The following is a 25,925-nucleotide window of genomic DNA, read 5'->3' as shown; positions in this document are numbered from 1 at the left end:
AGACCGGAGTGGGGAAGGGGTGGCCCAGGCTATCTAAGCGGTTCCCTTAACGGGAACTGGGAACCCCGGGGCCAAGATCCAGACTCGCTCCCTCCAAGGACAGTAAGACCAGAATAATTGAAAACAGTTTCTAAGTGGTGGGTTCCTCAAAAAATTAAACCTAAAATTACTATACGATTCAGCAATCCCATTTCTGGGTCTACACCAGGAAGAACGAAAAGCAGGGACTCAAACAGATGCTTGCACACCAGTGTTCACAGTAGCGGGATTTATAGTCCCCAAAGCATGGAAGCCAGCCCTGTGTCCGCAGACAGAGGATTGCATCAGCACAATGGCACCATCCACACAACAGGACATCACTGAGCCTTAGAAAGGAGGGACATCCAGACACCTGCCACGATGTGGACAAACCTTGAGGACACTCAAGTTGCCCAGTAAAGCAATCCACTCCTGGAAGGACACGTCTTGCAGGATTCCACTCCCAGGAGGCCCCCAGAGTATGTAGTTGAAAAAGTTTTAATTCTAGATCTAGAATTTTGTACCCCTGTATAGTATAATTTAAGTAGAACTTAAATATTCTCACCACTACCCCCCAAACAAAGGTAAATATGTGAGGTGATGGGTGTGTTGGGGGGTGGGATTCTTCCACAAAATGCACAGATACCAAATAATTACATTATATACCTTAACGGTCTTACAATTTATTTATCAGTTTTACCTGAGCGAAGTTGAAAAACGTAAATAGAAAGTTAAAAAGAAAAGTACGCTGTATGTTATTCATATAAAATGCATGTTCTTCTCTCCCACACTTATGGTGAATTTGTTTTAAAATCACTCATTTTTTATATGTACTTGGCCATTAGAAATATCCACCAGACCTCCCAGGAGAGATTTTTCAGACCACATGCTCAGACTTTAATCCAACAAAACTAGAACTGAACAGCCAGAGAAGTAAAACCAGTAACAACAACAACAACAAAAACCCTTTTCTTGGAAATTAAGAGACACTTTTCTAGATAATCCTTGAATCTTAGAATCCATGGAACACACCTAAAGTACTCAGAGGAAAATGAGTGTCCTGACACTTTTATTATTAAGGGAGAAGATGGACTAAGTATGCACAAACTAAATACTTAACTTAAAGAACTAGGGGAACCACAAAAAGAAGGGAATTAACAGTGATACAATCTGAAATGTATTCTTTTTTTAAAAAAAAGATTTTATTTATTTATTTGACAGAGAGATCACAAGTAGGCAGAGAGGCAGGCAGAGAGAGGAGGAAGCAGGCTCCCTGCTGAGCAGAGAGGCTGATGCAGGGCTCAATCCCAGGACCCTGAGACCATGACCTGAGCTGAAGGCAGAGGCTTAACCCACTGAGCCACCCAGGTGCCCCTGAAATGTATTAAATAGAGGACAAAGAACAGTATCAAGTCACAATGAGACATAAGGCTGGTTCTTCAGAAGACCAGTACACTAGATGAGACCCTGTGATCCTGACAAAGGAGGAGGAATAGAAAATGAAAAGTATGGACACAGAACCCATGAAAAAAATAGTTGGGGGGGGGGACTTCCTCAAACTAAAAAGCTCCTGCATAGTGAAGGAAACCATCAACAAAGTGAAAAGGCGACCTGACCTGCTGACTGGGAGAAGATACTGAGGCTGATCTCCACAATATGTAAAGAACACACACAACCTAATAGCAACAGCAACAGTCCGATTAAAAAACGGACAGAAGATTTGAATAGACACTTCCCCATCTATATGGCCAATAGTACATGAAAACATGCTCAACGTCACTGATCCTCAGGGAAATATAAATCAAAACTACAACGAGATACCGCCTCACACTGTTGGAATGGCTAAAATCAACAACACAGCAAACAACAGATATTGGCGAGGATGTGGAGAAAGGGGGAGCCTCTTGCTCTGTTGGTGGGAATGCAAACTGATGCAGCCAGTCCAGAAGACAATAGGGAGTTTTGCCCAAAAGTTAAACATAGATCCACCGTACAATCCAGTAATTCCACTTCTGGATATTTATTTGAAGAAAACAAAAACACTAATTTGAAAAGATCATGCACCCCTATGTTTATAGCAGCATTATTCACAGTAACCAAATTATGGAAGCGACATAAGTATCCATCTATAGAAGAATGGATAAAGAAGATGGAGTGTATGTGTACAATGGCATATCATGCGGCCATCAGAGGAGTGGACTCTTGCCATTTGTGACGACATGGATGGATCTTGAGGGCATTGTGCTGAGTGAAAAAAGGCAGAGAGAGACAAATACCATATGATTTCACTTACACGTGGAATCCCAAAAAACCCAAAACAAATGAACAAACAAGCAAAACAAAACCAGACTCATAGATGCAGAGAAAAGACTGATGGTTACCAGAGGAGAGGGGGATGGAGAGTGGGCAAAACAGGTGAAGAGGGTCAAGAGGTACAAACTAGCAGTTATGAAATAAACAAGTCACGGGGCTGTAATGTCCAGCAGGGGAATATGGTCAATAAGAATGCGCTGACTTTGTATGGCGACAGATGGTAACGAGGATTATTACGGTGATCATTTTGCAATGTATATAAGCCTCAGATAACTATGTCATAGACCTGAAACAAATATGGTATTGTATTTCGCTTACACCTCAGCGAAAGAACAGAACAAGAAAACATGTAGCTCGGGGATAATGAAATTGAAATTCAGATGTTTTCAATAGGTTATCATATGTAAATGAACAAAACTGACTCAAGAAGAGGTAGAAACTCAAGGGAGGGTGGGGCCGCCATATAATAGCAGAGGTTCTCTGTCTCTGTTCTGGAACAAATGGCTGAGCAGATGGATGAGTAGATGGATGGATGGACAGATGGACAAATGGAGGGATGGAAGGATGGATAGATGGATGATGGATGGATGATGGGTAGATGGATGGATGGACAGATGGACAAATGGATGGATGGATGGATGGATGGATGGATGATGGATGGATGATGGATGCATGCATGCATAAATAAATTGATGAGTCAGTGATTATTTTTAACACTGACCCTATGTGTGACACAGGTGTGCAATACCACACAATCCCATTGCCTTGCAGCATAAAGAGACCCACAGGATCTACCATCACTCTGGACATAGCCAACAAGGAGATTTCGTGTGTGGACCTCAAGCCGCTGGTAAAATTTTTGTTCCATATTCTTTGTTGGTAGTATTAAGAATGATGGCAGTGGTGAGGGGTGGGCACGGCACCTGGGTGACTCAGTCGATTAGGCATCTGGCTCTTGATCTTACCTCAGCTCTTAATCTCAGGGTCATGAGTTCAAGCCCCGCGTTGGGCTCCATGCCTGGTGCGGACCCTACTTAAAAAAAAAAAAAAATATGGCAGTGGGCCTCCTCTATCTTTTCCTTGAGGGGCTGGCTGAGCCCATGCTCAGATGGAATCTGAAAATGGAGGTAATCCTGTCCCAGTTGCCGGGGTCACTCCCTTTCCCCCTGACAGCATTCCCCAGGGCACCCCCTCATGATTCACCATCCTTGGAGCAGGTGCATGGATAGTCTCTTTCCTTGTTGGACATCCCCAGAACAAGAGTCACCAACTCTGATCACAGCACACTTTGGTGCTCCAAGAGAACAGAAAACAACAAAACCCATGCATAAGTATTCATAGTGACATTTTCTTAGTAGTCAAAAGGTGGAGGCAACCCAAATGTCTACCTGTGTGTGAATCAATAAACAGATGGGGGCCCATCCTCACACTGGAATTCAGCCTTAGAAAGGAAGGACATCCTGACACCTGCTACAACATAGACCTCAAGGACACTGGGTTCAGTGAGAGAAGCCAGACCCAGAAGGACACATCCTGCAGGACCCCACTCCCAGAAGGTCCCCAGAGGAGTCCCATCCACACTGAGAAGAGACCATGGGAGCCAGGGTTGGGGCAGGGGGTGGGGAGTCCATCCTTTGTGGGGAAAGAGTCTCCATGTGGGGAGATGGAAAGTTCTGGAGGAGGATGGGTGTACTTGATGCCACTGTGATTTGCCCTTCGAAATGGCTAAGATGGTGAATTTTAGGGGTGCCTAGGTGGCTCAGTTGGCTGAGTGTCTGCTTAAGTCACGGGTCCTGGAATTGAGCTCCTACATCGGGCTCCCTGGTCCATGGGAAACCTGCTTCTCCCTCTCCCTCTGCCTGTTGTTTTCCCTGATTGTACTTTCTCTCTCTGTCAAATGGATGGATAAAATCTTTAAAAAATTAAAAAAAAGATGGCAAATTTTATGTTATATATATTCTATACCACAATTTTTGTAAAACTGATATAAACCTTGCATTCTGTTCCTTGATAAATCCATGTTTGTTTGTTTGTTTTTTAAAGATTTTATTTATTTGACAGAGATCACAAGTAGGCAGAGAGGCAGGTAGAGAAAGTGGGGGGAAGCAGGCTCCCCACTGAGCAGAGAGCCTGATGCGGGGCTCGATCCCAGGACCCTGAGATCATGGCCTGAGGTGAAGGCAGAGGCTTAACCCACTGAGCTACCCAGACGCCCCAATCCATGTTTGTTTTAATATAAAGACAATAATATAAAAACTTAATATAAAAATATAAAGTTTGTCTTAATATGCTTTTAGACTCCCTTTTACATCTCTGAGGGTAACACCGTACCCCAGTTTGAGAAGCCCATCTTAGCTTTTAGAGAAGCACAAATACCTTTTTCCTCTTTTCTCCTGTTTGTTTATTGAAGCCCATCCACTCATTCATTAGTTGGTTCATTCATTCATTCATTCTTTCTTCTCCCCAGCCTTCTATATGCCAAGTATTATCCTGCATTTATAAATTGGTTTCTGGTTGGAGCTAAGTGGTGGGGGGCACTTAGGCTCACCCCGTAGCTCTGGGAGGGTCTTAGGGCTTGAAAGCTCCAACAGCCAAGCCTGGCTCCAGGGAGTCCCAGGAGCCTGGGTCACAGTGTCAGGATCTGTGCTCATCGTGTCCATTCTCCCCTGGGTGTGAGTGTTTGCTGTGGCTGGGCCATCAGTGGCCCTCACCGACCCAGGTCAGCGTGTCCGCCTCTCTCCTCCACAGACGGCGTTCATTTCAGTGGGTTGTGACCAGGAAAAAAAGATCGTCATTCAGAAGTAAGTGTGTTGAAGTCGGGTGACATGGTCCTATCCACTTTTGTGTATATTTAACATTTCCATAGCAAATAGTCAAATAATGAATACTAATGGTTTAAGTTGGTCTTCTGGCACAGTGGCCTCCCCTCCTTTATCAATTTGGTGATATTTACATTTTTTCCCCTCTTCTCTAATCCTTTGTGTGTTCTCTTTCTTTTACGAGTCCCTGAATTCCTCATTTTGATGAAAATTGCTTAGGGTTTTGGGTTTTAATTGGTTGCTGAAATTTTGCAGAACTTTGCCTTCAGTATCCATAGTTACCCCCCAGGGAATGCAGCCATGAGAATCCAATTTTAAAAATAAAAAAAGCCAGAAGATTGGCCAAATTGCCATACTTTTCCCCCCTCAGGCAGTGGTGTGCTGATAAATGTATAACAATTGGTTCTGGGTGGAGGGGGAGGCCCCAAGTCCAAGCACGTGCCAATTCCTGTGATGTGAACACGCCCATCCTGTCGATTTCCAGCTTCTCCTGGCCCACAAAATTCCAGAAGATTTAACACTTGGCTCTCAGGAGCTAGTCGAGGCTGGCTTCAGCTCTCCACTGCTCGAGGGCAATGATAAACTCAGGTGATGATTTTACCACGTTTCCCCCAAATGGAAACATTTTGTTGAATCAATAAATTGTATAGTTAGGACATGTGTACAGGGAATATTTTTTAAACAATATACAAATAGCTTCTGCCATTTGTATATCTTCCTACAGAGTAGGAAGATATTTGTCCCATGTGGAACCAACAAAGGCTTGTATCCAGGCTTTATAAAGAATTCCTACAAATTAATCATTATTTTAAAAAAGACAAAATTTTTAAAAAGGGGCGAAAGTCTTGAACAGGCACTTCTGAAAAAGAAAAAGTAAAGAAATCCATATGCGTGGTAAAAGCACTGAAAGGGTGGCCAACCTCACTTAATAGGGAAAAGAAAAAGAAAATTTTCTTAGAGGCCAAATTCACTCACCAGCGTGGTGAAATTTACAGAGCATGGCCAGTAGCAAGGGCTGGTCAGCACGGGGAGCCCCAGGTATCCTCCAGAACGCACCAACTTTGTGGGTGGGTAGGTACGTTTTTCAGGTGCTTTAGAAAGCATGTCATTTGACCCCGCAACTCCAGTCATGCACGTGGACACTGGCAAGGGTTCCAGAATGTTCTGAGCAGTATTATTCCTAATAGCTTCTAGCTGGAAGCAAGCCAGCTTGAATCCCTCAACAGGAGGATGGACAAACAGGTACAGTGGTTGGATGAATAGACTGTCCCAGCCACGCAAACCGTCAAGGCAGAAGTGCCTGGACAGGGTTGTAGAAACATGGAACAGAAAGCACAACAGAACACATACAACGTGATTCTAGTCTTTAAAACCCCAAATCAGGCAGAAAGAAACCGTGTTGCCTACGGAGGCATGCCCGGATCAATGCTACAAAGAAAATCCAGGAAATGATTGTCTCAAGAGTCAGGACACCCAGCGCCTAGGTCTGGGGCTCGGATAATCATTCTCCCACATGAACTCGGGCTCCTTGGAGACTCTGGGCAGGGAAGATGCAGACTGAGCCTGGAAGTAAGAAAGGACTCAAAAATGAAACCAGCCGGGCTTTACGTGTCCCAGGGAAGAATTCACGATCCTTTCGGTGCTACGTGGGGGTAGGGAACTTCTCACTATCTTCTGTCGCTCACAGCGAAATCTCAGCCTGTCAGAACAACATTCTCGACCCCGTGGGCCTTCAGGACAATTACAGCTACGTCATTGAGCGGTGAGCCCGAGATTTCCGTTCACGCCCTCCTTCCCATGACTGCCCCCTAGCCCCAAAGGCTAATTGGAAATCATTTTTATTTTTTTATATATTTTTAAATTTTATTTATTTATTTGACAGACAGAGATCACAAGTAGGCAAAAAGGCAGGCAGAGAGAGGAAGGGAAGCAGGCTCCCCGCTGAGCAGAGAGCCCGACGCGGGGCTCGATCCCAGGACTCCGGGATCACGACCTGAGCCGAAGACAGAGGCTTTAACCCACTGAGCCACCCAGGCGCCCTGGAAATCATTTTTAGACTGATATCTGGACTATAGGGAATCTGAGGCGGGGAGCAGACTGGTAGGGGAGGTGTGGGTCTGCCGGAGCCGGCACGATGTGTCAGGACCCGCAGTCCAGGTCCCCCCAGCTACGGGGCCACCCCGCTGCCATCTTGGCAGCCTCCTACATGCTCCTGGAGCCTGGGCACCGGCTCACCTGAGCAAGCGGGGTGGCCAGACCCCGTCAGCCGAGGCGGGAGGGGGTGAGGGCCAGGGTGACTCTCTGTATGGCGTAGCTGGTCCTGAGTGCCATTGCCCTGCCTGGCCCCCGGGCACAGAGAGCACCCGACCCCCAGCACGGGAAGACACGCGTGTGCTTTACACACCACAGCCCCTCAGACATGAGCCAGGGGTCAGGCCCCTGTCCGCACTCACGGCCAAGGCCTATCCTGGTGCTGCTGGGCTTGCTGACCAGGAAGCCCGCAGTCAGACCTCGTGGGGGCACTGAGGGGCGCGTGAGGCGGGACCTCAGGAAAGACAGGTAAACGGGACACACGTAGAGAGATAAGAGACCATGAGAGACAGAGAGAGGGACAGAGACAGAGACCGACAGAGAGAGGGAGAGTTTAAGGAGTCAGTTCACATCAGTGCACAGGTTTGGCAGGTCCACAGTCTGATGGGGGAGGCTGTGGGCATAGGGAACTGTTGAAGTTCCAGTCCAACCGCCGTCTGCCGGGCTTTGGGTTTGCCGCCCCGGCCAAGGGGGCCCGAGACGTTAACTGCCGCAGGGTTCCTGGGGTCGTTCGGTCCATGGCTCTGAATGGCCCTCTGCTGCCATCCCACCTGTCTCTGCCTAGGGATGCCTACGACCCCAACTTCCAGGGGCAGAAGGCCATTGAGGACCTGGTGGTGCAGTACGAGTATGAGAAGCTGGGCTGCCCCAGCCTCGTCTACTGGAACAACCCCTGGAAGCCTGTGGTGGAACTGTACGACCCCAGGGGGGCCCTCCAATCCGCCCGCTACGTCCCCCAGCGCTCCCTCCTCCCCCCCCGGCCTCCCCACTCCTCTCTGTACAGCCTGGACCCCCAGTGGACCCCCTAGGCCCCGCCCTTGCTATGCCCTCTCCCTGCAATGTCTTTTTTTTTTCTTTTAAGATTTATTTATTAGAGAGAGCGAGAGCGAGCACACGAGTGGGGGGAGGGGCAGAGGAGCGAGAAGCTCCAGGGGGACTCCATGCGGGCTTGGTCTCCTGATCTATCCTGACCTGAGTCGAAACCAGGAGTTGGACACCCAAGCGACTGAACCACCCAGGCGCCCCCTCTTCCTGCAATGTCTTACCACCCACTAGGGGCCTAAATGATGGGCGCTGGTTTTCTCACAGTCCAGGAGGCTGGAGGTCCAAGGTCACAGGGCGGCACGGCTGGGTTCGCCAAGGTTCCCTCCTTGGTGTACCGGCGGCCACCTCTGCCTGTGTCCTCAGGTGGTGGAGGGAGCAAAGACAGCCATGCTTCCCTCTCCTCCCGAGATCGGGGCCCCCCCTTATGACCTCGGTCACACTCAACCACCCCTTTAAAGGCCCCACATCCAAACACAGTCACATGGGGAGCTAGGGCTGCCACGTGGGAGTCTGGGGGGACACGACTTAGCCCATGGCTCTCACGTCACTCCCCCTTCTGTGGACTCTGCTGCCTTTCCTCATCACAGCCCCTGCACACCCCACCGCGCGTAGCTTCCACACTGTCGTGGGTGGTCGACCAGCCCCTGGAGCCCCGGCCCGGGGAGACCAGAACCACACTGCCCTGGGAGGGAGCTACCTCATTGCTGCCCCAGACCAGCGCTGCCCAGTGGAAGTTCTCCATCCTTCCGTGCAGCCCTGTCTGCAGTCAGCACACATGTGGCTCCCGAGCACTCCCAAGTGTGGCCAGGGCACTCCAGGAACTGGCTATTCCATTTTACTTATTGGTAATTGACTTATACAAGGCATGTGCCGGCCTGGGCACAGCTCCGTGCCCCGCAGACCGTCAGACTCAATAGTCTGGTCTGCTGCTGACTTCGTGACAGCAGAAACCGGCTTACCCTTGAAAAGAGGCGGGGTCATTCGGACACCACGTCTCTGCTCCCCGTGGCCCTAATCCCACACACTGGCAAGACTGTGGGGCCGGGCATGCGGGATCGATCCCCAAACTCTGGGCCGCCACGTGGGGGGACACAAGCCCCCATACGGTAAAGATCAAGGAAAGCGACCAGCCAGGGGAAGGGCCGGGGCTCCCGCCTGCCAGGAGATCACGGACGGGGCGCCCCAAGTGAGTTTTAGAACAACCCGAATCAACAGCCCTAAAGATATCCCTTTGGAATGTTGGCAGATGGCCTCCGAAAAGTGTCAGAGGACAGGCCTGAAGGGGTGTGTGTGTGTGTGTGTGTGTGTGTGTTTACTTATGATCTAATCAATCTATTTCTTTACAAGTGGTGGTTTTTGGCTCTAGACTTCAGCTAAGAGGCAGAGAGGCACAGCGGGAAACGGCCCGCCCTCCCCTGTCCCACCTGCCGCTGCTTCCCCCCCAAAGTGGCAGCCTGGGGAGGCTTGGGGGGAGGGGAGCACCGCCTTCCCTGCCGCCCCCCCCCCGCCCCCAGCATGGGCTCATCACACCCGGGGGCCGCCGCATCCCCCCTCAGCCCGGCCCTGCGCCTGTGTCCCAGGTGGCGGGAAGGCAAGTTCCAGGAGGTCATCGAGACAGAGTTCGTCCTGCTGGAGGTGCACGGACTGTTCACGTACACCTACTCCCTGACAGCCCAGACGGCGCTCTGCAAGGCCCAGCCGCAGAACTGGACCACCATCATGGAGACCGCGGGCGACAGGCGGCCCTTCGCCTGGGACCGAGAGGTAGCGTCCACTCCTTTTCCAAGACAGGCCCCAGCAGCGGGCTGCGGGCCGGAGGTCAGACCGCGCGGACTGGTCGGCCAGGGGTGCGCGTCTGGGGGCTCGGGGCACGGCGGGGGCGTTGCACGACGGAGAAACGAGCGCACGGTGCTGCGGCAGGAAGAGCTGCCCCGCGGGCCGCCGCGAGCCCGCTGACCCGCGGGTGTGCGCTCCCCAGTCACGGCCAAGGGCGCGGACGCAGGGCGGCGACGCGGCCAACAGGTGGCGCTCGCTCCCCGCGCCCGCAGCCCCGCCCCGCGGGCCGACCTTGGCTCCTTTTTTTTGCGCCTCATTTCTTAGCCCCGCGCCTCCGAAGCTTTCTCTCCACACTCCGAGTTGACCACGTGTTTTCTTACGGACGATGGGTTTGCTCCCCCGCACACCCCCAGTCTGAAGGGAAATTCACCTCACCTACAACCCCCGTGAAAGCGCGCAGCTCCCTGCCACGATCGGTTCCGTGCACTCGCCAGGCTGTACAGGCACCACGTCCCTGATCTTTTTTTTTTTTTTTTTTTTTTTTAAATAGAGAAAGCCACCCATATGTGGTTCGCGCTTATTGTAATTTTCCGACTGTGCCCATACGGAGTATTGCATCTTCTCGCGAGTGCCGTCATTCAGAGTAGCGTGCATTTGGGAGATGGTCCCCTTACTTTTCCCCCATCAGTCCCAGTGATTGGCAATTTTGAATGCCTGCATTTTCAGCACGTCTGGATGGACTGCTTGTTATAAGCCACTCAGCACCCGAAACCAGGTGCAGCTAGCTCTGTCAGTATAAATGGAGCTTTAGAGGCTAAGAAACAGTTTCCTTTTTCCATTTTGTGTGGTCTTTATATGACCCAGGTTTTTTTTTTTTTTTTAACTCCCAAAGACCTTTTTTTTTTTTTAAGTAGACTCCATGCTCAGCTTGGAGCCCAATGTGGGGCTTGAACTCACAACCCTGAGATTAAGACCTGAGCTGAAACCAAGAGTTGGATGCTTAACTGACTGAGCCACCTAGGTGCCCGCTGAAGGATTTTTTTAACCCATTGAACCACCCAGGTGCCCCCCCCCCTTTTTAATAAAGTAGGCTCTACACCGCACGTGGGGCTCAAACTCACGACCCTGAGATCAAGAGTTGCATACTGTACTGACTGACCCAGTCAGGTGCCCCAAACCCCTTTTAAAAATTAAGGATTTAAAAATTTTTTCAATTGTGGTAAAATATGCACAACCTAAAATGTACCATTGTAATAATTTTAAGGGGCATGAAGCACACTCCCACTGTCCTGCGACCACCCCACCCTCCGTCTCCAGAACTTTCCATATCCCCAAACTGAACTCTGTTCCCACAAAGCATAGACTCCCTACCCTCTGCCCCAGCCCTGGCTCCCCCAGTCTCCTCTCTTTGTGGACAGGACTCCTCTGGGGACCTCCTGGGAGTGGGGTCCTGTGGGATGTGACCTGGGTCTGGCTCCTCTCACCGAGCCCCGTGTCCTCAGGGTCCCTCTGCATCATGGCAGGTGTCAGAGTCCCTTCCTTTCTAAGGCTGAATAACACTCCACTGGCTGGATGGACACCATTCATTCACCTGTCAGTGGACGTTGGGCATTTTGGTTAATTAATGTTGCTATGAACACAGATATACAAATCTCTCATTTGAGACCCTGTTTTCAGTTCTCACCCTCAGGACCTCATCTAAACCTAATTACCTCCTAGAGGACCCACCTCCAAATTCCACTGTGGACTAGGGTCTCAACATATGAATCTGGGGAGGCAGGGGACACATTCGGTGCCTAAAAGGGACACCACCAGTAGGGCCTGGGAGGGACAGGATGATGTAGGAGGAGAGGTGCAGAGTCAAGCGTTGCCTTGTTTCCAGCTTGAAGCTCCTGGGCAGACCCTGGGGCCAGTGACATCGTAGGGATGAAGCGGAAGCAGCAGAGGCAAATACAGAGCTTGTTTGTATGGGGGGAGCTCAGAGGTGACCCAGAGGAGGCCAGAGGCAAAACATACGGACAAGTGAGGTCTGGCATGGGTATGAGAACCGGCCCTGTTGGGGTGCTAACTTAGGGATGTGTCTGCCAAGGAAACCAAGGGAGACCCGGAGGAGGGGTGCCTCGTGGGGCACTGTGTGGTTCCACCACACAGGTTGCTGCTGACAGACGGGAGGGCCTGTTGCTGTTAACAGCCACGAGGCTGAGATCCAAGGGTTGCTAGGTGCTGGGGCACAGGTGAAATCAGGGGTCCACCCTCACCCCATCCCTCGACCTGTGGGGGGAGGTAGGCAGGGCCTGGGTTTGGGGAACATACACCCCAGTGGCCATCCACACCATGGACATTGCTTCTGCATTTGTGTTCTGGTTTTTAATCGAACTTCCGAACCCGCAGAAAGGCTAGAAGAGCAGTAAGATGGAGAACTGGCCATTACAACCCACGCCCCGACTCAGCAGGGTGCTTTCCTGCGGCATGGGTGGGGTGACCCCCGCAGGGGGCTTCAACTGGCAGGTCTGAGAAGGTTCTCTCCTGTGTGGGGCTTCTGTTAGGCAGGAGATAGGCTGTCTGTCTGTGTGCTTTTTCTCTCCCCAGCAGGGTAGCCTGGGCCCCCTTACAGCATGGCTTGGGGTTCCAAGAGTGGAAGCTTCCAGACCCCCAAAGTCTGGTGCTTCCAAGCTGTTAAGCCGCTGCCACACCCATGATCTTGGGCTATATCCAGTCTCTCACTTCCATCCACCCGCATGGGTCCCTTGTCCTGGGGAGCTGTCTACAGGCAGGGAAGGGCTGGCTGGGTTATAAGGTACACGCATGCGCAGTCTGGGCCGGCGCCACATGCCTCCCACCACGCATCTCTCTCCACAGCACACCAGCTAGGTGTACCACCCCAGGATGGACTTGTCCATTTCCACGTGCCTGACTTCTGCTGCAGGCCAGGCTTCGGGCTTCATGCCTTTTCCTGATTGAGAGCCACTTTCACTTCTTTTCTTTGCTCATTTGTCAAGAGCTCTTTCTAGAGCTGAGAGATTAACCCTCTGTTGCAATGCAACTAACCCTCTGTGCAACTGTCCCATGGTGTATCCGTGATGTCTTCTGGGTTTTTGCTGATGCCATATGAGAGGAGCCCTTCAGTTTTGTTTTGTTTTGTTTTTTAAGATTTTATTTATTTGACAGAGAGAGAGAGATCACAAATAGGCAGAGAGGCAGGCAGAGAGAGAAGGGGAAGCAGGCTCCCTGCCAAACAGAGAGCCCGATGCAGGGCTCGATCCCAGGACCCTGAGATCATGACTTGAGCTGAAGGCAGAGGCTTAACCCACTGAGCCACCCAGGCGCCCCAACCCTTCGCTGGGCTCCCCATCACTTTGACTTTTTTGCTTTTTCATTTTCTGTCTTTGCTTTTTATAAGCCCAGCCCCCCCCCTCCCATCTGGGTCCACCAAAATAGCGCAGAAGGGCAAAGTTACTCTGCTCAGGGAGGCAGCACGATGTACTGGTTAAGGGCAAGCAGCTGGGTTCAAGGGTGTTTCCCCTTCGTACAATATCCTGGGCCCTGGAGACTGGGCCGAGAAGCTGCTGGTACCCCCGACCACTTCTTGACGCCGTGGCTATGCTTGGCAGTAGCGCCAGTGAGAAGCCCCAGGAAGGTGGCTCTGTGCCCTCTCTACCTTCAGACTTCCCAGGTGCACCAGGGAGTTAGGGCTTCTGTGACAAAAACACCACACACCAGGTAGTTTTGATGCCCGAGATGGATTTTTTCCCAGTTCTGGACGCCAAAGTCTGAGATCAAGGTGTTGCCAGGGTCGGTACCTTCTAAGGGTGAATGAGAATCTGTTCCAGGCTCCCAGCCTCTGGTGTTTTCCCGGTCATGTCCGGCGTTCTTGGGCTTGTAGACACACACCCTGATTTCTGCCTCTGATGTTCTCCGCAGGCATGTCTGGGTCCAAATTTCCCTTTTTTATAAGGACACGAAACTTGTTGGATCAAGGGCCACTTTTTTCTTTTCTTTTTTTTTAGATTTTTATTTATTTATTTGACAGACAGAAATCACAAGTAGACAGAAAAGCAGACAGAGACGGAGGAGGAAGCAGGCTCCCTGCTGCGCAGAGTTAGGATTCCAGCATTTCATTGGCGGTGGGCTCGTTGTGTGTGTGTGTATGTGGAGAACATGCCAGGCCATAACACCAAGAGTACGTGAAATAGAGGCATCTGATTCACACCAGACTCGGGGGTTCAAGGCCTGGATACAGGAGGACAGCCACCCACAGTGTCCCTCCAAGGTCATGCACCACCCGCCCATCAGGCATTTGGCCCTGGACTCGCTCCCATGGGTGCTGGGTGAGCAGTGCTGCAGGTGGGGTGCAGCCTGCAGTGGGGGTACATCTGTGGGCACGGGCCCGGCCCTCCCCAGCCCCCGGCGCTAGTGGGCATGCCTCTGTCCTTCTCCCCAGAACTATGTGAGCTGCCATGACCCCGACAATGAAGCCCCCTTGAGATGGCCAAACGTCCCGTATCAGATCCTGGGAGGCCCGACGGCAAACAAGGTTATCTTTGACCAGAGGAATGGGATCTACGTCTTCTACATTTCTATCGTGGATCCGTACTACAGGTGAACAGGGGCGAATCACTCCATGCCAGGGACCTTTGGGGGGGATGACTGGCTCTCCTGGGGAGGGTCGCACACAGGCGAGGGACCCACTTTTCTCCCTCCCCTGGGCGGGTCCTGGATACACATCAATGTTCCCAGCGCCCAGACTGTCCCTGGGAAGAGTGGCATCCGAAGTTCTAGATGACATTTGTTCACTCCCTAAGTAAGTTCTTACTCAGAGCCCACACTGGGTTCCCGGGGGCGGGGGCCGCCGTGGCGGGCGGCCACGCCCCTCTCAAGCCCCACCTCATGGGTGGAGTGCACGTGCAGACCCTTACATCTCCAGGGATCTCGCAAGGCAATTGCCTTTCCCCTGGTTGCCTGGAATCAGCCACCGTGGGAGAATTTACACCATGGGATTCGGCACACCCTACAAATTCAGCCTTTCCCCTTAGAGCTGGTTGTTGAATATTTACTACCCACGTGTGCGAAGAGGTTTCTAGGTGTGCTGGCTTGGGTTGCCAACATCTCCCACTGTGGGGGTGCGTGTGGGACATCTGTCCTCTCTAGACGGATATGAACTCCACTCCCCAAAGTACCTGGAGAACTTGCCTTGAGACCCCGCGCCTTGATCTAGGGGGGCCAGCTCTGGGATGGCCAACGGGCAGGGGGACGGGGTGGCCTATCGAGAGAGACAGGACGGCCTTTGGTCCCATCCGCTCCTCTGTCCGCACCATGGGTCCAGCGAGTTCTCCTTTACCCTGGGTCCCGTCTCCCGCGGTGCCCTTCCCTCCCGGCCTGCTACGCCCTGGTGCTCGCAGCCCACCTCGTGGACACCTGTGGCCCCACCACGCCCGCCCTCTGCTTCCACTCGGGAGCAGGATGGTTAGTTCGCCTCTCTAGACTGAGTGTGGGCATGGAGTCAGGGAGACAGCCAGTCCCCGGAGGAGGAGGGGCCGCCGGAAACCCCGGGGAGGACAGGACGGTTGTCAGCAGAGGGAGGACAGCAGACTCGGACTGGGGAAGAGCTGAAACGGATGGAAGTGGAACCAGGTGTCCCAGCTCAGCACCCGGGGCCCAGCACTCCTTTCTGTGGGTTTTAGCACACTCAGTGGGGCGAAGGGCAGGGCCCCACGGGTCAGCGCCCCATGGCCTCTCTCCACCTGCCCCTTGCAGCTACTGTCACTTGGAGACCACCTTCAGCATCTACGTGCACGGAGCCTTCCCCCTGTCCGTCATCCTGGCCGCGGCCACGATCATCCCGCTCGTGGCTGTCATGCTGCTGTCCGTGTGGCTGGCCTACGCCATCCCCAAACTGCTGCACACGGAGAAGGGCCTCAAGTTCAAGGGCTTCTGGATTTATCTGTGCAGGAGGTGCCGAAAGGCCTGTGCGTGTTTCCGAGGCAGGTGCTAAGTGCACCGGGGGAGCCCCGTGTGGCCTTAAAGCGTTCTATAAAGCGGCTGGTGGCGGTGTTCGTGCCGCGTGTTAGGAGCCTGCTGTGTCCTCCCCCCGGCACCTTCCACCGTCCTGTCGCAGCTCCCCTGCCCTGCGGCACCTGTGCTGGGAGCGGGGCAGCCCAGACCCTCGACAGGACGCGGGCGAGGTGAGGGAGCGGAGCATCCTACGGAGAGAGGGGCGGTTCCCTGAAAGGCCTAAGCCGCAGCCCCATGGCCCGTTCGAGGGGGCACGGGGGTGTCTGGAGGAGGCAGCCACTGCCGGGAGTCCGTCTCTGGGACATAAACCCTCCGTGTATACAAACACGCACGTGTGTGCTCTGCTGTGTCCCCGGAGGAATGTCTGGAAGCGTGATTTCATGTGCACGCACACGTACGGACGCGTGCCTATGGCATGGACGCAGGCATGCCCGCATACACGTGTACACGCGTGTGCCTGGGCAAGGCGCACAGGCATAGTGAGCAGGGACGCACATACGGGTGTTTGGTAGCGTGGATACATGTGTGTGCGTGCATCCCTAACGTGTGTACAGTCACACGTGTTTACCCAGGACATGAACACGTGTGTATGCGTCTACACATCTACAGATACACAGACCTGCACACACAGCACGTATACACAAACGCGCACGTGTTTACGCACGTGTGTGCATGTGTACACAACGTACGCAGCCGTGTGCACTCTCCCTAGCCGTCTCGGGGGGTTCCCTCCCCTCCCGCCACCTCACTCTGACTCCCAGGTGGCGCGGACGGCCCGCTCATCCCAAGGGAGAACTCGGGTGGTCCCGCGAGTTTCCTGATTCTTCTGAGGTTCAGTCAGTCTAGTCCACGGTCCGCCTCGTGGCCCAGTCCCGTCTCAGTCCGGTCGTGGGAGCGTGACCGTGACGGGGCAGGGAGCCCACCCTGGCCGGTGAGCACGACGGCGGCCACTCTCCACGTTAGGCCGACCGCTAACGTTCGCATGGACCTTCGAGGAAACCAAGCCCATTTGCCAACGTCTTTCGCCAGGGCCTTCCCTTCGTTAAGCGCATTTGGCTTTAATCTCAAAAGTACCCCGATCGTGGCTGCGGGGGTTGGGGAGCTGGGCAGGAAGGGAAGGGCAGCGGGCTCCAGGCTCCCCTAGCCGGGCACAGAACAGGGCCGGGCGGGGCAGGCTGTGCTGAGCGGACGAGGTGAGCCCAGCAGGCTCCCGGCGCCGAGCTCGTAGGCTACCGACTGCCACCCCCGGGGCTCTACCCCAGCAGAGTCCGACCACGAAGGCCCCAGGGACCCAGCCCAGGGCCTGGGGCGGGAGGGCCCCTTGGTCCTCTGCAGGGGGGAGAGAAGCAGCTTGGGGTAGGCATGTGGGGGAGGGCAGGCCTCAACCCCAGGCCGCTTCCTGGCCCTCCCCGGCAACCCTTTCCCCACCAAACACCTGGGCGAGAGGTCCTTAGCGTGCAGTGCGGACAGTGGCTCCCCACCCTGCAGAAGCCCCCCTTCCCCGTCTCTGCTGGCGGACTCCCAACTGTCTGGGGCGTGGAAAGGAGGGATTCAGGACTCCTCGGGACGGTAGGGCTGCCCGGCTCACCGTGAGGTGCTGTGGGCCTGCTGGGCCCTCCCGTGTGACCCCGGGCCCGCTGTGACGGTGCAGGAGGGGACCGTCCTCCACGTCCAGCGTCAGCCTGCTGTCCCCAGGCCCCGATGCCACCAAGCCGACAGTGAGCTGAGTGGTCAAATCCATTTTAATGGGGGGCGGCTCCCAGGTCCTGCCTGGGCCCCGACGGGGCGACGCTGGCCGGGCCCGCAGCCTGCTTGCCCTTGCCCCCCTGCCTGCCCTTTCTGGCGGACGAGGCGCCAGCCTTCCTCTTGCCAGGCAGCTCGGGTCGTGCCGCGGGGGCCGCGGTGTTGGCAACGGGGGGCCCCGGGCGGGGTGGTGGCTCCTCATCCAAGGCCTTGAAGTTGAAGAAGTAGTCCACATTAGACACGGTGTCCAGGATCTCAGGCACACTGTAGTCAAAGGACAGCAGTTCGTCCGGCAGGTGCAGCGAGCGGATGTCGCTGGATGAGTCGTCCCCGCCGCCCCCGCTGTCCGGCAGGGCTGGCCCAGGGGCCTTGCGTGGGGACCCATCAGGCTCAGCGTTGCCCGGCAAGCAGTCGAAGAGCTTCATGGCGTCTTCTAGAAGCACCTTCTCGGGCAGCACGAAGGCCCTGGCTGCCTCGGGGGTCCTGGCCTCGCCTGCCCCCAGGGGGGCGGCCTCCGCCTCCGCCACCTTGGGCTCCCCGGGGCCGGGCGGGTACAGTAGGGCCGGCCCAGCGCCACCACCCGGCCGCTCCTTGGAGGGGAAGGCCAGCGGCTCGCTGGGCCCGTGGAACTGACTGAGGCGGCCCTTGAGGTGGCCATAGGTGCCAGGGGGCAACACGGCCTCCGTGGGGAACGTGATGAGCAGGGGAGGCAGCTTGTTCTCCTTGGGCACAGGGGGTGGGGGCGGGGCCGGGGGTGGCGGCGCGGCTGGCCCCAGGCCTTCCTTGAGCAGGGGCGGGGGCAGTTCCATGTAGGCGGGGGGCCCCCCATCACCCACAAAGCCCAGAGCCTCTGGCCCAGGCCCCTCGGGGGGGAAGTAGGGCATGAGGTACTGGGGGCCCCCAGGCAGCGGCTGGTAGTGTGGGTATGGCGGGGGCGGGGGCGGTGGGGCCGGCACGGGGGCCTTGAGGTAGTGCTGGGGTTCTAGGAGGTAGGTGCCTGGAGAGGCGGGACCCCCAGCCGGACCCCCAGGGGGTCCCCCACCGCCCACTGCCGTCAGCTTGTACAGGGACGACTGGCCGAAGTCGGTGGTGGCCCACTCGATTCGGTAGATGCGGGGGTCAAAGAAGCACCCGCAGGGTGCCATCTGGAAACCTGCAGGCCAGGGAGGGGCACCCTGAGAGGAGCTCTGAGCCCCAGCTGGGGCCAGGAGTCGAGGCTAGAGGGGAGGGGCAGAGCCCAAACCCTGGGGGCCCATCTGTGGGACAGGGGATAGGCACCTGGCCTGGGGGGCCATCTGAGGAATGGGGACAGAGATCCCGCTTTGGGGGACCCATCTGGGAGTCAGGGACCTGGGTATTGTTTTGGGGACCTGTCCGGGGAACGATGGGCATAGGCTTTGCCCCTGAAGGCCTACTTGAGGGACCAGAGACATAGGCCTTACCTTTTCGGGGCCACCTAGGGCCAGGGGCATGGGCAGGACAGGCCCCGACCCCTCCTGCCCACCCCCGAATCCCCATCAAGGGTTGGGGGGAGGCTGGTACCTGCCGGAGGGCCTGGAAACACCTCTTTCTCCGGGTTTGGGGGCTGATAGAGGTTGGAGGAGCCTGTGGACAAAAGCAGGTGGCTGGGCGGGGTCCTGAGCCCTGGGCCCCACCCCCTTGGGGACCCCGACACCCACCACACCCGACACCCTCTGACTCGTACCCACAGCAGGAAGCGGCTCCGTGCAGGCGGGAGCAGGCTGGCTGCCTGACCCCTCGGTGCCATCCAGGCCCCGGGGACTGAAGCCTTCTTGGGGAGCTGAAGGCGCATAGAAGGGTTTGGGGTGCTGCATGGGGAGGCAGGGGGGCCAGCCTGGGCAGGCCGGGGGGGCAGCAGGTGGGAGCACAGGCAGCCCACCCGGAGAGCAGGCTCAGTCCTGCCGAGTTCTGTTTGCCTGGTTACTGTGGGCAGCGGGTTCCAGGCTGTGGCCCGCCCACTGGTCGGGATTCCGGGTATCAGGGGGTGGGGGGGCAGGGGGCAGAGGGAGAAACCAAGGCAGTCAGAGACAGGCCTCACAGAAAGCGGGGCAGACCCTGAACTCAATTGGCCGCCTCTGCCTTTGCCTCCATGCTCTGGGCAGCTCTAGGGCTCCTTCCTCCAGGCAGCCTGCCCTGATCCACACCTGCGTAGGCCAAGGCCCCTGCCTCGTGAGCGCCTAGCACGTTCTTGGTGGGTAAAGCCGCTCTGGGGAGCCGTGGTGGCCAGCACAGGGCTGGGCCCATGGGGGCGACTGGGAGACTCTTGTCAATGAGAAAGGACAATTAAGTGCTGGAGAGAGGGTCGGCCCTGCATGGGGACAGAACCCCAGAGTGGGACAGGGAAGCCTTGGGGTCACAGAAAGGCCTGGGTTTTAAAAGAATAAGATTTATTGTGTTTTCATGCAGCAGGAGGCCCCGCTGGGGCCCCCCTCAGACGCCCCCTCCCCAGCCCGCGGCTACTTGTACGCGTTGGCCTTATGCTTCGGCAGAAAGACGAAGTTGGGCGGCACGGGTCCCAGCAGCATCTCACTGTGGAGAGGGCACAGGGCGGGGTCAGGCCCACGGCCCAGGGGCCCCCCCGGCCTCCCGCAGCCCAGCGCCTCGCTTTCCCGGCACCTGATCCGGATCCAGTCGGCCGCCTTCTGGCTGGCCATGAGCGTCTCCAGGTAGTCGCGGCCCAGGTAGTAGGGTGGCCGCTCGTTGATCTTCTGTGGGAGCCGCTCCAGGAGGCCCACGGGCACGTACCTACAGGCGGGGCGCAGGGGTGAGGCCAGGCCGCCCCCCCCCACGGGACCCCCCCCCAGCCCGCGCATGGCCCTGCACCCACCGGCACAGGAAGGACAGCCACTCGAGGAGGAAACGGCGCGTCTTCTCCACGCCCTGCGTGTCCGAGCCCCAGTGCTCCAGGCCGTATCGCGTGAAGTCCTGCAGGATGGCCAGGCGCTCGGACGACGAGATATCCCAGTGCCGCTGCTCCTTGATCTCCGTGAACAGCCACGGCTTCAGCAGGGCACCCCTGGGAGTGGGGTAGGGAGCGCTGGGCTGGAGGGCTCCGGGGCCCTGCCGCTCCGCCAGGCTCAGCCAACCTTCAAAGCCCAAGAGTTCCAACCCCTGAGAGCACAGAGGTCCGCTGCCCACCCCCCGCCCCCCAGCAGAGCCACGCCAGTGACACCGAGCAGGGAGGAAAACTGGCGCCGGCCGGTTCTTCGCAGCGCCCCAGGCACAGAGCGCCCTTACCGAGCGATCATCACCCCTGCGACGCCAGTCTGCATGGCGCGGTTGGCATCCTCATACGACAAAATGTCCCCGTTTCCTGAGGGACAGAGGCGGGGTCTCAGGGAGCCGGGGGCAGGCGGGAGCTCTGGGGGAGCTTCTGGCAGCCCAGTAATGCCCACGGGGGCAGGGCAGGGTCCCAGGTGGGGGCGGGGGACCCACCGAACAGCGGCATGGGGCTGGCTGCCGTCACACACTGCGCGATGTACCCCCAGTCGGCCAGCTTGGTGTAGCGCTGCTCCCGGGAGCGGCCGTGGAGCTGAAGGAGAAGCCACGCGCGGGGAGGGAGAGCCGGTCCGGGGGGTGGAGGATCAGACACAGAGAGAGAGACCCAGAGACACCAAGAGGGACGGGCTGAGAGAGAGAGACAGAGAGATGAAGAGACAGACGGAGACAGAGACGGAGGGAGAGCCAGAGAGCAGGGGGAAGGAGCGGGGAGAGAGAGACCGTTAGGAAGGGCCGCCCACCGCGCGCTCCAGTGGGGGCCCCCACGCCCTCCGTGCCCCGAGACCCACCGTGACCAGGGCCGCGCCCCAGTCCCGCAGCTCAGGGAGCAAGCGGTGGGCCAGGTTCACGCGCTCCTGGACGCCGGTGCGGATCTTCACGGTCAGCGGCACGTCCAGCACCTGCGGGGGGGGCGGCAGCGGTCAGCGGGACCTGGGCCGGCCGGGGCAGGGGAGCGCGGTGGGGCAGAGGGCGTACCTGGTTCATGCCGCGGACGATCTGCTGGAACTTGGCCGTGCGGTTCATGAGGGCACAGCCCCCGCCCTGGGAGAGAGAGGGGGCTGGAGCAAGGGACGGCGGAATGCGAGCCGGGCCTGCCACCCTTCTCTGCCTGCGCCAGCCAAATGGGGGAAACCAGGGCCCAGCAGCGCCCACGGGTCCCCCAGACACTCAGGCAAGAGCCTGGGATGGGGTCCCAGGCTACCATCCACGCCCACACCATGGAGGTCCAGGGCTGCACAGCTCCTACCTTCTTGTACACGAGGTCGATGGGGCACCCAACGTTGATGTCCACGAAGTCCACGTCCACGGTGCGGTTGAGCAGCTCGGCGCACTTGGTCATGGTGTCAGGGAAGGCGCCCTCAAGCTGCGGCCGGGGGCGGAGCAGGGAGTGAGGGGCCGGCCCAGGCTGGCCCTGCCCACCGGGGGATCCGGCCAGGGGCCCGCCCTGTCTCACCCACCCGCAAAGGGGCATCGGGTCAGCCCCTGAGCCCACGGCTGAGGCAAGACAGGTCTGGGAGTGACTGAGTCAGGCCTGCGGTCAGGGAGCTCCAACCCCGAACCCGCCCCGGGCGAGCAGCCAGCCGAGAGCCCTTCTGTCCCTCCCGCCTCCCTCCCCTTGGGGCGGCACCGACCTGCACACCGAAGACATCCTCACAGGGGTGGCGTCTGAGCAGGGCCCACTCAGACGTCTGGCCCTGCAGCAGGTTGGTGCACACGGCCATCTCTCCGCATGTCACGTCAGCCCCGAAGCGTTTGCAGATCCGCCGGAAGGGCAGGTTCCCGCACTGGGGGCCATGGGGGCCATGGGCACATGTGAGGGGCAGCAGGCAAGAACCCCGGACGCCGATCGCAGCCCCAAAACCCACCAGATGGGCAGACACAGGGCCCTGCCGGGCTGACCTACCGTGGTGAGGGGGGCCAGGTACAGCTTGCCGCTGAGGTCCAGCTGCAGCAAAACAAAACCCAGGGGGGCTCGCCAGGCCTCTGGAGCTCCCTGCTCCCCACCCCGCCCGCAGTCGTCCTCTGGGCTCCGCACGAGCCAACGGATCCCTGTGCGAAGACCACTCCGTCTTCACCTCTGCTGCCATCTCTGCCCAACCGTCAAAACCGCAGGCCCGATGCCCTTTCCTCCAGGAAGACTTCCCCTCCCTCCTCCTTTCCCTCCCGCCCAGCCCACATCTCTGGGGCTGGGGGGGTGCGTCTGGCTCTTTCTGCCCCCACGCTCCCAGCACCCTCAGCCCCCACGCTCCCAGCACCCTCAGCAGGAAGCCCCGAACACGTACCTTCCTCTTCTCACAAGGCCGCAGCCGGACTATATCCTCATCTGTCAGGGGTCCACAGGTCCGCCCCGAGCCACTGACTGGGGCATCAGCAGCTGGCTCCAGGAGGGCCTGCTGGGTGTCACCGCTGTCCTGTCCAGGGGCACCTTCGGCCCCCGAGACGTCGGGGACCGCGGCCTCCGGGGAGGGGCCTGGCAGGTGGCCCTTGCTCAGCTGGCGGAGGGCCTGCTCCGCGCGCTCAAAGCAGACCTTGCGCTTCCGCAGCTGCTGCTGCAGGGCCTTGTCCAGGCCATTGCGGACCGGCGGGGCCTGGACCCGCTCTTCCCGCACGAGGTTCTGGCCTTCGGGTCCCAGATGGGCCCCGGCAAAGCGGCAGGTCACGCCATAGGGACACCTGCCGAAGGTCTCAAAAAGCACACAGCGGGGGCCCAGGTCTGAAGGCTTGGTCTCCAGGTAGCGGCCCACGTCATGCAGGAAGCGGCAGCGGTCGCCAAAGAAACACTTTGCTGCTGATTCCTGCGTGGGAACCAAGAGGCCACGAGGAAGGATCGGGGCACGCCGGGCCAGCCAGGCAGCCTGGGTGAGAGGCCCTCCCCTGCTGGTGGGTGTCCCAGGGCAAGTCAGGAACCCATCAAGCCTGAGTTTACTCAGGGACGAGATGGGGACAGCAACACTTAACATCCCAGCTTCCGGAGGATTGAATGGGGAGCCGAGAGGCTCAGACGGAAGGTCGCGAGGACTTTCAAGCAACAACTACACTCACCTGGACCAGGGAGGGGCAGAGCCTATTCTTGTCGTAGTGGGTGGGCTTCACGTGGGGCCGGCCCTTGTTCTGGCCCCGGACTCTCTTCTGAACCTTTGGCTTGTCCCCGGGTTCGGCCGCCTCCCCCGCCTCCCCATCCTCCAGTCGGATGCGCTTGGCCTCAGGTTCGGCCGGGTCGTTGCCACCGGGGTCTCCTGCCTCGACTCCCCGGCTGGGCTTCTCCTGCCCGTTGGCTTCCAGGAATTCGTGGAACTGCTCCTTGGTGGTGAGATACCTGCCAGCAGAGAGGCAGCGGGAAGAGCGCTTGCGGAAGGAACCCCTTCTCCAGCTCAGACGCAAGGGACACTGGGGAAAGGGACCGAGAACACCTGTCTCTGCTTAGGTGCGTCTGCTGACGGGGAGTACACCACCTAGAAGCGGCCAGCTGCCAGTCAGGGCGCGTCTCAAGGCCACAGGCAGAGCCTAAATTTTGTCCCTGGGTCTCACTGCCCAGAGAACCCAGCCACACTCAAACAGCAAGAATATCCCCGACCACATTCGGCTTGAGAAAACTACATGTCCCCGCATGCCTTGCAACAGGGCCACGGTCGCCACATTCCCCAGCATGCCCCACGGCCCTCGCTTCAGACCCAAGTCCCTGCCCGTAGCTGAGACTAGCGGCAGGTGCACGAGCGCCACTCCCGCCACACGCCCGGACTACAGTCCCCAGCATGCACCGCGGGCCCCAGCCTCCAACCCTGCGCGCCCCTACAAGCACCGTGGTGTCCTTCGCACACGTGACAGCCCCCAACGTGCGCTGTCAGCTCCGACCCTGCGGGTGCAGAACCAGCCCAGGCTGAAGAGCCTGCGAGCTTCCCACCTGGGCCGCTGCCCCGCCACCCGGCGTGCACCGCCTGTAGATGCCGGGAAGGCCTCGTGAGGGCCTCCCCCGGCCCCGGCGACTCACTGAGATTTAATGGGTGCCACCCCCGGTTCCGGTGCGCCGGCTCCCGAATCGCTGCCGCCGCCACTAGTGTCTGCTGGGGTCTCCGCCGCTCCCTCCGCCATCAGCCCCCCTCACGCCGGCTTTGGAGAGCCGCGGGAAGGCCTTCCGGGTCGCGAGAGCGTCTTCCCGTCGGGCTGGGGAAACGCGCATGCCCGGGGCGCTCCAAGTGACGCCATTGTTCGCGAGCCTACGTAAGGGGGCGGAGCCTGGGTGGGGTGGAGCCTCGGTGCCGCGAAGGTTGGTACCGCGAAACGGTCCGTGCCTCTTCTGACCCGCTGCGTTCCACCCACAAGAGTATTCGAAGAACCTTAAAACGGGGGCTTTAAAAAAAAAAAAAAAGCTTAAACTTCACTTTTTGCGGGGCATTATGGACAGTTGAAAGCCTGCGTGCCGGAGGCGGTCCTAGACGCCGGGCAAGCCCCCGCGACGACAGCAGGCGGCACCCTGCCCTTGAGAGCTCGCCGGGGAGCGGACTGGCTCCCAGCGCTGGCCTCGGCTGCCCTCTGTAGGACAGTCCGGGGATAAACGGAGGACCTGCGGCGTCCAGTCTCGGGATACGTCGTGCCCGGCTGTGCGTGCCCACCTCCAGGGGCCCGAGCTCCCTCCTTCCGGTCCCATGGCCCTCTGAGGTTCCACCTGGAGTCTGCCCCCACCGTCCCACGGCACCCAGGCCCCTCCGGGGAGGCAGCTGGATAGAAAGGGAAACTGGGGCCCGCAGAGGGCTGTCTGAACATAGCCTCCCCTCTCTGGGCCTCTAAGGGCTCCCTGGGTCGGCCTTGCGATGGCCTGTATTTTCTGTGTGAGGCAATCAAGGAGGGCCTCCTGTAAGCGGGGGAAAGGGGTATGACTGGATTGGCCACTGACAACATTAATACCAATGATGCAATATGAATTGCTTATTATTATAATGGTGTAGTATTGTTTACCAGTAGCTAAACAATTGCTGAGCACCAATTTTGTCTAAGCCCTTTCCATTAACTCACTTATTCTACTCTGACTTTGTGCAGAGGGAGCAGGCATTCATCCCCAATCCACCTGAATCCATGGATCTCAGAGGTCCC

At 57.5% G+C, this 25,925-nt stretch overlaps 3 protein-coding genes across 7 annotated transcripts in view; 1 reads left to right on the top strand and 2 right to left on the bottom strand.

Annotated features, from left to right (window-relative positions):
* CATSPERD (cation channel sperm associated auxiliary subunit delta) overlaps nucleotides 1-16,128 on the top strand; it is a 47,075-nt gene extending 30,947 nt beyond the window's left edge. For all 5 annotated transcript variants that reach the window (XM_082740183.1, XM_082740182.1, XM_082740181.1 and 2 more), the window contains 7 exons: nucleotides 3,103-3,181; nucleotides 5,080-5,132; nucleotides 6,838-6,912; nucleotides 8,026-8,154; nucleotides 9,866-10,049; nucleotides 14,503-14,660; nucleotides 15,816-16,128. In XM_082740183.1, the coding sequence (XP_082596309.1) occupies nucleotides 3,103-3,181; nucleotides 5,080-5,132; nucleotides 6,838-6,912; nucleotides 8,026-8,154; nucleotides 9,866-10,049; nucleotides 14,503-14,660; nucleotides 15,816-16,053 (916 nt within the window). In that variant the 3' untranslated portion in view covers nucleotides 16,054-16,128. The remainder of the gene's footprint in view (nucleotides 1-3,102; nucleotides 3,182-5,079; nucleotides 5,133-6,837; nucleotides 6,913-8,025; nucleotides 8,155-9,865; nucleotides 10,050-14,502; nucleotides 14,661-15,815) is intronic.
* A 1,669-nt stretch (nucleotides 16,129-17,797) lies between these two features.
* On the bottom strand, nucleotides 17,798-20,065 carry PRR22 (proline rich 22). The gene is made up of 3 exons (XM_082688410.1): nucleotides 19,522-20,065; nucleotides 19,359-19,421; nucleotides 17,798-18,969 (listed from the first exon to the last, which is right to left on the bottom strand). The coding sequence occupies exons 1-3, from the start codon at nucleotides 19,649-19,651 to the stop codon at nucleotides 17,816-17,818; spliced, it is 1,347 nt and encodes a 448-aa protein (XP_082544536.1). The 5' UTR covers nucleotides 19,652-20,065; the 3' UTR covers nucleotides 17,798-17,815.
* Nucleotides 20,066-20,207: 142 nt separating this feature from the next.
* On the bottom strand, nucleotides 20,208-25,053 carry DUS3L (dihydrouridine synthase 3 like). Its single transcript, XM_082688393.1, has 13 exons — nucleotides 24,826-25,053; nucleotides 23,880-24,153; nucleotides 23,120-23,632; nucleotides 22,741-22,782; nucleotides 22,469-22,621; nucleotides 22,084-22,200; nucleotides 21,813-21,878; nucleotides 21,626-21,736; nucleotides 21,273-21,369; nucleotides 21,075-21,150; nucleotides 20,665-20,853; nucleotides 20,454-20,582; nucleotides 20,208-20,366 (listed from the first exon to the last, which is right to left on the bottom strand). The coding sequence occupies exons 1-13, from the start codon at nucleotides 24,924-24,926 to the stop codon at nucleotides 20,294-20,296; spliced, it is 1,941 nt and encodes a 646-aa protein (XP_082544519.1). The 5' UTR covers nucleotides 24,927-25,053; the 3' UTR covers nucleotides 20,208-20,293.
* Nucleotides 25,054-25,925: the final 872 nt, after the last annotated feature.

Source organism: Mustela nivalis (genome assembly GCF_964662115.1).
Source record: "Mustela nivalis genome assembly, chromosome: 1".
Classification (NCBI taxonomy): Eukaryota; Metazoa; Chordata; class Mammalia; order Carnivora; family Mustelidae; genus Mustela; species Mustela nivalis.
Note: the sequence above shows the minus strand (reverse complement) of the source record. Positions and strands in the feature narration are given on the sequence as shown.

What these genes read in the sequence shown, in the direction of transcription:
- PRR22 (XM_082688410.1), bottom strand. Translation starts at nt 19,651, where the DNA reads ATGCAGCACCCCAAACCCTTCTATGCGCCTTCAGCTCCCCAAGAAGGC. An exon ending in GGAGCCGCTTCCTGCTGTGG is followed by an intron (nt 19,422 to 19,521) that starts GTACGAGTCAGA and finishes TTTTGTCCACAG; the next exon opens with GCTCCTCCAACCTCTATCAG. An exon ending in GTTTCCAGGCCCTCCGGCAG is followed by an intron (nt 18,970 to 19,358) that starts GTACCAGCCTCC and finishes CCTGGCCTGCAG; the next exon opens with GTTTCCAGATGGCACCCTGC.
- DUS3L (XM_082688393.1), bottom strand. Translation starts at nt 24,926, where the DNA reads ATGGCGGAGGGAGCGGCGGAGACCCCAGCAGACACTAGTGGCGGCGGC. An exon ending in GGCCTTGTGAGAAGAGGAAG is followed by an intron (nt 22,783 to 23,119) that starts GTACGTGTTCGG and finishes GTTTTGCTGCAG; the next exon opens with CTGGACCTCAGCGGCAAGCT. An exon ending in AGGATGTCTTCGGTGTGCAG is followed by an intron (nt 22,201 to 22,468) that starts GTCGGTGCCGCC and finishes CCCCGGCCGCAG; the next exon opens with CTTGAGGGCGCCTTCCCTGA.